This window comes from Meleagris gallopavo, chromosome 2, assembly GCF_000146605.3.
Source record: "Meleagris gallopavo isolate NT-WF06-2002-E0010 breed Aviagen turkey brand Nicholas breeding stock chromosome 2, Turkey_5.1, whole genome shotgun sequence".
Taxonomy (NCBI): domain Eukaryota; kingdom Metazoa; phylum Chordata; class Aves; order Galliformes; family Phasianidae; genus Meleagris; species Meleagris gallopavo.
This window is the reverse complement of record NC_015012.2, coordinates 7,084,670-7,092,397: the sequence shown is the minus strand read 5'-3', so window position 1 is coordinate 7,092,397 and position 7,728 is coordinate 7,084,670. Positions and strand designations below refer to the sequence as shown.

General features: G+C 44.8%; 1 protein-coding gene across 1 annotated transcript in view; it reads left to right on the top strand.

The window, feature by feature from the left end:
* The first annotated feature begins 6,077 nt into the window (after positions 1-6,077).
* CEP68 (centrosomal protein 68) overlaps positions 6,078-7,728 on the top strand; it is an 8,910-nt gene continuing 7,259 nt past the window's right edge. The window contains exon 1 of the mRNA XM_010706447.2: positions 6,078-6,239. Within this exon, the coding sequence (XP_010704749.1) occupies positions 6,206-6,239 (34 nt within the window). The 5' untranslated portion in view covers positions 6,078-6,205. The remainder of the gene's footprint in view (positions 6,240-7,728) is intronic.

The window sequence follows — 7,728 nt, the reverse complement described above, 5'->3', positions numbered from 1 at the left end:
TATGGAAAAGAAGGGTTTTGTAAGCCCTGGGCATGCCCAATCCCATTTAGTCTCAGACCTTATTTTTTTTTTTTTACCTTCTGTATTTCAGTGATGTGTCTTTGACTGTTTGGGACCATCTCTAATTTCTTCCTTGGGACTGAATTTCCTCTCCATGATTTATCAGTCCACTGACTCATCTCCTTGCATTGTCTGCAGTTCCCTAAGCTATTTTTATGTGTTGATGGATCAGTGGACATAGTTTTGAGTTGGACCAGCTTCAGCTGGTCCTTAGGAATGTATTTTGCCCTTACCTCACCAAGGGTTTGTGAGACCTAGTAAGTTAGAGAGTTGCTTTGAGAGTGCTGAGCAGCATCTGTCATCCTGAGAAAGGTGCTTGCTCTGTGCTGTGAGACATGGCTGTTGAGGCCTGACTGGCTCTAGTGAGCAATGAAGGGTGCCAGCAACAGGGCTACTGTTAGAATATTTTCAGTAGACCTGGTATTCCCAGGAGCAGAGCTTTAGCTGGGTTCCTGCTGGCACACTGGTAGTTGCATTGCAAGATTCAGTAATTGCAAAGGGCTTTAAACCTCTCTTGGGATGTCTCTTGCAAACTACAAACCAGGGTCAAACACGGGGCTTTTCCTGCAGCAATATGCCAGTCAGAGCTGTGTCCTTTTGGCATAACAGAAGCAGGGAGCCAGCCAGGGTACAGGAGCAGCTGGTGAAACAACTTCTGCTTTGTCTTTGCTGGGCAGCCACGTTACTACCAAAGAGGCCGTGCTCTGAGCTGGGGACAGTGGGAGATTGTCAGGATAGGTTTTGTGTGCGTGTTTGCTCTGTTGCTGTGCTCTTCCCTGGGCATTTACTCTGGCTGGAGCAAGAGATGGGCATGACCCAGTGGTGACCATTCTTAGATTAATTCTCTTGTGTGTGAAAACAGACGTTTGGGCAGTTTGATGAAAAGAGATTTTCTGTTTTTAGTCAGGTGAGAGGCCCTGGTATCTTTGTGACTGCCTGCTCTGCATGTGTTGCAGGTTGCTTCCTTAAGGGCTTGCCTAATGTACAAAACCACTGCTTCTTTCTGCAAAGATCTGTAGCTCTGATCAACACTCCAGACTGAATTTTCAGTCCTGTCTTCTGCGAGCACTGCACATTTCTTCAACTCCTCAAAAGCACTCTTCTGTTGGAAATCATTTTTTTCCTTCACAGGTCATGAGCAACATGTTTCAGATAGGAAGTCAAAGGATCAACACTCAAACTCTCACCAAAGAGAAATGTCATGTTTTTGTGGATTTAAACTGGGCAGCTTAAAGTACTTGCAGACCTGCCTGTAATGACTGCTTCTGTGATTGATGAACAACTCAGAATTAGGCAGGTTGCACAAATCCTCTGCTTGCAGTTCATTTCTATAGATGACCTTTACAGGTACCACTCTCTCACGCACAATAATGTGGAGGGTAGTGAGTCACAGTGTTTGTAAAGTGCTCTTAAGACACAGAGCACTAAATCTTGGATAATAATGAACTTATTAAAAAGTCTGAAAGGAATCAAGTAATTGAAATATGTATCATTAAGTCAGAGTTACATTGTGCTGGCACAGATGACTGGATGACCGGAGACCCAGTGTATGCATTTGCAGGAAGAAGAGTGGGAACTGGTGTCAGTGAGTTGCTCTGCTTTGTCTGCCTCCTTCCATCCTTCTGGAATGCCATGAAAGTATCCAGGCTTAGGTAAAATAACTAACATCATAGTGAATTCAATACCTAAATGGGGAGCCTTGTTAGTTTAGTTTCTGCCAAATTTCAGTGGAAGAGCTTTTCAACTAACAAAACTAGTCATCTTGGTGGCAGTATGGGGAAAAGATGGAGAAAAATGAGAATGGCAGGCAGATCAGACAGGATAGGGTAATTACATGGATAAAGCAGCTAAAGCTTTGAGGGAATCATCTTTCCCTTGGTGTTTTGATATGGATATCATCAAAAAGACTGCAGGCATTTGTCCTGCATGGATTAGGGACGATGCAAATCCCCACCTGCTAACTGGCCAGGTGTTACAGGGACAGGCAGAGATCGAGTGCTGGTGTTGTTGAAGTGTACTGTCACTGAGCAACAAGTAAGCATCAGCGTGGGGCTCTGATAAGCTGCTCTTGGCTGCTGGCCATGATCACAGAGAAATAAACAGTACAGCTCTAGATCAGGATTTGACCCACATTCCTCTTTGCAGTGTAGTTCAGTGTATGCTCCTCGGATAGCCATTATTCTATGAGGACAAAGAAGACCTTATTATCTAGATGGGCACATCAGTGAAAGCCATGTCCACTTGCTGCTTCGGTTTCTGGGGACAGGGAAAAGGATAAAGCAAATGGTCTTAAACTTTTCCAAACCTTGGGCGATACACTGTGACAGTTGCCACTAAATGTTTTAAGTCAGATGAAAAGTGATTGAGGGCCTTATTTGGATTTCATAGCTCCCTGTTATTGCGTCTGAGCACTGTCTTGGGAAGTTAATGTTAACAGAGTGTTTATTCTCTTCTTGGAGTCTTACATTTTTGACTGGCACTATTTCACAGTTCCAGCAGTGAGTGTAGGCAGAAAAAGGAAAATGCTTCCTTGAGTCATCGGACAGTCTAGGAGCAGACTTCAAATCCTGAAGCCAAGGCCATTGTTAGCTAACAGTCATCTCCCCTATAAAGGTCCACATTTAGAGGTTTATGAATACATTTGGGTATTGATATCATAGTATTAATAGCATGTTAGTGCAGGATTGTGACTCATCTTTTTGGCAGATGGAAGAAGAGAACTCTTCTGTAGGAGAGTTATCTTTTCTCTAGGATGACTTTTTTAGTAGAAAAGGAAAACTACTTTTCCATTCAAAGAGCCTCAGCACCAACAGGTACATCATCCTCAGCAGCTATGAAATCTGACTTGGATTTGAGCACTGATCTCAAAGGCAACAGGAGGTGATAGCTCTGAACATTTCAGCAGGCCAGCTGCTCTTCCTTGAAGTCCTGCTCGAGAGACATTGATACTTGTCTTCCCAAAGGCAAGGCAAACAAGCATGCTGACAGGAACCACTGTGAGGAAATGAATTTTGAGCCAGCCCTGTTGTAATGCGGACTTAATGGTGTGGTTTTAAGACTTGGAGAGCACAGAGAAGTTCAGTATGAGCTGTTCCTTAAGGTAGCTCTCACTTGGTCTTTCTGTTAACAGCACTCTGAGAAATAATACACTTCTTTGCAGGTGTGCATTTAGGAACTGAAGTTAAACTGCATAGGCTGTGTCAGTACTACTTGATTTCTGTTACACACTGCAGAAAGGAGTCTTTTCTGAAGGAAACTGTTTCCACGTGCCTGAATCCCCCGGTGCTCCCACAGAAATATTTGTACTTAACCATAAAAGTACCCCAAGTGTTAACTGGTACGCATTGTAGCTTTTTAAGAAGCTGAAGGAATGCCACAAAATGGATGAGCCAGGTCCTTTGTTGATGTGCATTAATTTCATGAAGCTTTCAGTGGCCTGTGGACTTCTGGTGGAATGGCACTTCCCTGGCAGCATTAGGGGTATGAATTGGTCCTCCTTTAAAAAGATTATGTTGTCGAAAATGCCCAGTAAGTTGAAACTTGTTGGCTATAGCTAGAGGCATTTTATGTACTCACAATGTTCTCATGAATTGGTGCCTCCCACAAGAAAAATGTGTTTTCTATATGGCCATGTTGATGTAGAAGCAAGGCTTCCTGATGTTTGGTTGAGTTTTCTTTCTCTGTATCCCTCTTGCATGTTCTGCTGTGGTCCTTGGAATCTGCTGAGACTGCAGCAGGACTGGGCTTCTAGAGTACCTGTGCTAAACTTAAACATATCCTGGCCTCCTCTGAGGACACAGACCATCTCACATCCTTTTATGGCAGCGATGAAGGCAATTTTAACTTCGGAGGAAGAGCTGGACTGAAAATAAACCTACTTCAAGGCAATACCTTAATGGCATTTTATATCTAATCAGTCCAATAGCTGTGACCAAGCTGCCAAGTTAGCCTTGACTGCCTCCCTGGTCTGCCCCACACTGTTGGCATTACTTCCCCAAGGACCAACGTGGAAGTAGCGTGTTCCCCATCCCTGAATGTTCCTGTCTTTTAAGAACATAGTCTTATTAGACTTTCTCTGTTACTATCCTGGCTGCACTTCTGTAAGGTCATGCACAACGCTTGCGCTGCACAGGATGGAGGCCATACGTAGCGCTATGGATAGCTGTGTGTACCTCTGCTAACAGGAGGTGGGTCTTTCCTGAATTGCTGCTGCTTTATGGCAGACTGAGACCCACTCGTTCTGATGACAATTCTGATGAGCCCTCTGGATTCAGGGCCAGCAGGTCCACCCCTAAGACACAAGGCGTCTCCTGCTGCAGAGATGCATGATCTGCCTTACTACCCTTAAAGGTGCCTTGTTTTGGCTTTTCAATATAACTATGCACCAAAGGCAAGAGACTCTGTTATCCCTGCAGACAGGAGGGAGAACAAGGATGACCTGGTGTGAAACAGGGACAGGGAAAGTGAGTTTCTCTTATTTATCCTCTAAGTTTTCTGTCGGCAATCCTGCCTCTGATGCTCTTATGTGTATGTGTTTTTATTTCTACCAGAGCATAAATCACTCTAATCAGGAGGGAGGATTCTTGTATTTTTATATGCCGAGCCATTTGGTTGATTAATTTATTAAAGTGACATACAGATGAACTCTGAAATTCACTGCCATCTGCTGCTCCAGTACAATCCAGTATTACTGATACAAAGGTACCTGCCTTCAGATAAAACTTAGTGCTGAAAGCACTGGGAGTAACCACTCCATTGAATGAATATACCATGTGGGTGTGTTGATGCTTGTGATCTTCTGTAACTGTTCTTACTTTAAAGCAATGGGTCTGATCTGTGTGACTCTGTATCGGCTTTTTAAATATCTACCGAGACCAGATGTACGTGCATATATGCAAAAAGGACCATATTGCTGTGGCTGGGGCTGTGTGACCCTGGGGTAGATTAATATTACAGATGTTTACTGTGTAGTACGCTGCTCTTTGGTGTAAAATTTCTCCCTGTCTGCCTGGGAAGAAGGCAGTCCTGTGGCTCAGGCTGAGATGGTTTGTTGCGTTAGGAGGGTGACACAACAGGGCGCTCTCTCTTTTTCCCTTCTATCATGGAAACGTTTACTTGTTCTCTCTTTGTGTAGCTTCTCAATCTGAAATAAAAATCACCCCAAATAGAATTCATGTTTTGGCCTTTGTTTGGTGAGCTCCTAGACTTGTAGCTGCCCTGGGTGGCTGGGTGTTATACTGAGCTGGGATCCTGGGCTCTGTACTGATACTGCCACCCAAGCAAGCTCTCTGTGACTCCTTTGGAAATGCCCCTGAATGAGAATTTTGTAACTTAGGCTTTGGGTCTGCTTTGCCAGCATGCTGATGTCACCAATTCACCGCATATTGCTCCGTTTACGCCCTGTCCCTGAAGCTCAGGCCATTTACACTGGGTAATGTTTTGTTAAGCCCTGTGCACAAACGCTCATCTCTAAAGGGGCTCCAGGGGAGCTCAGAACGGTACGTATTTTTTTTTTGGAGATATGCATTATTGTGCAGCAAACGGGCTGACAGCCTGATCCGTCAACTAACAGACCTTCTTCTTTGGAGAGAGGTTGAGAAGTAAGAAAAGTCATGGAGCAATCCTTTGGGATACACTGGTGAGTTTAAGGTAAGTTTGCATTTGACACACGGTCAGTCTGGTTAGTGTTACAGCTTCAGATTTGAGGGCCTGGGTTTGGTACTAAAGTATTTTTTAGTACGCTTCCATTAAAAGCTCACAGGGTACATCTTACAGTGAGGTGTGCTATGCAATATATCACAAATCCTGATAAAAAAATCTACTGTATAAGTGTATTTTGGTTTGTTTCAGGCACCAAATTCTGGTCCTAGAACTAAGAAACGAGTGCAAATTTACAAGAACCACAAGGCCCAGAAGAAAGAAGTATAAATTGAAAGACTGTATGACTTAAAATTGTAATGATGTGAATTTTAGGAATCTATGAATGTAATGCTTTCCAAAAAAGCCTATCTGATCCTAAGGTCATGTCTCTGTTTTTTCTGCTTCCCTGCTGACACTGTGAGGTGATACCTGGAGGAATGTGGGACCAGTGAGCTACCAGAGAAGTGCTCTTGCACCTTGGTCAGTGTCAGCTTTGGACACAGGGATGGCTGCTGCCAGAAACGAGCAGGTTTTCTGGGGTAAGTGCTGTCAGAACTACAGTGCCTCACCAGCTGAAAGCTTTACCAGACCTGTGGAAAGGTGTGGATTGATTTCCTTATCTCTAATGAGAACTGAGTCAAGCACTAGACCGAGACTCTGTTGACTCAATCTAGACATCATTAGAGCTTGCTAGGTATTGTTATTGACATCAAACAAAAGAGATAAAGTGTTGCATGGTACTGTCTGCCAATCTGGGCACATCCATGCTTTTACATTTCAGGTAGATGCAGGTAGGAAAGTGTTTTGTGAGTCAGTTAACAGGCTGAAAGACAAGACCATGTTGTTCTGCTATCAAATGGATGGCCTGGGTTGTGTGGTATCACTGTTTTAAGAGTCAGGTCATCTTACATAAGTGTGAAATGAGGTTATTGAAAATCAAATCTCTGCTGTCTTCCCATTATGAGTGTTCAAATGGACATACAAGTACACTATGCCTCTTGGGAGTTTCGTGAGCTGTGATCTGCATGAAAAGAGCTTGGCAAGTTTGCAGCTTTGCTGCTCTTGCGAGTTCTCGCACCTTGAATGTCAGAGTAGAGCTACCACACTGAGGAGGATACCCGTAGTTTTGGACTGGGCAGGCAGCCTAGCAACTGGAATTTATTTCCACATGCTGGAAGTTACTGTCATGATATCGAAGCTAAACAAATTTGTGACCAGGTGAGTTGCAAACTGGTTCTGAAGCAACATTAGAAGTCAGAGCCACTCCAGAAGATCTCCCCAGGACTGTGATCAGCAACTGCTGTCATTACTGTGTCACAAAACGTGCACACAGTCAGGCAGATTGGGATTCTCTTTGTCGTGGTATGCTACAGTTTTAACTAGGTGGAGGTGCTTAAGCCTACTAGAGTGTGAGGAAGGCCTACAAGCATTCGTAACTCGAAACTGCAGGTTCCAACCAACAGTGGAAGTCGTCGAGGTTACGCTTTGCTTCCCTGGTGCCGCAGCCCGAATTCTCCCCGGTAACAACGGCTCACTGCTTTGGAGGAGGATGCCGCCGGGAACAGCCGCCTCTGTGTGGCTGCTCGTGCCTGCAGTCAGGCCGGGCTGTTCGCGGTGTGCTGGGTACATCGTGTGGCCGGGGAGGAGAAGTGCAATTTTCTGTATGACCTCTCCCTTGGGCTGAATCCTGAGCGGTAAAGGGTAGAAATTACTCAGCTGCCAGCGCTGGGGTTCATTTTTCTGGCCTTTAGTGTTGACACAAAAGTAGGAATCGCTGTTTTTCCTCGGTTCTGGCACGTTCCGTTCACCAGCTGCTAGGGATGCCTGCAAGTTACGTTTTCAGGAGCTTCTCCAAAGTCGGGAAGGGAAAGCGGCAGCTACCGTTTTTAGGAAAGATTTAGTAACGCTGCAGTAGTGGCTCCCAGGCTCCCACGACCTGGCTGTATGGGTGAGCGAAGTTCTGCAGGCTTTTGATAAGCTTTCCATCACTTTACGGAGCTGAAGCAGCAGAGCGGCGGGCGGCGGGAG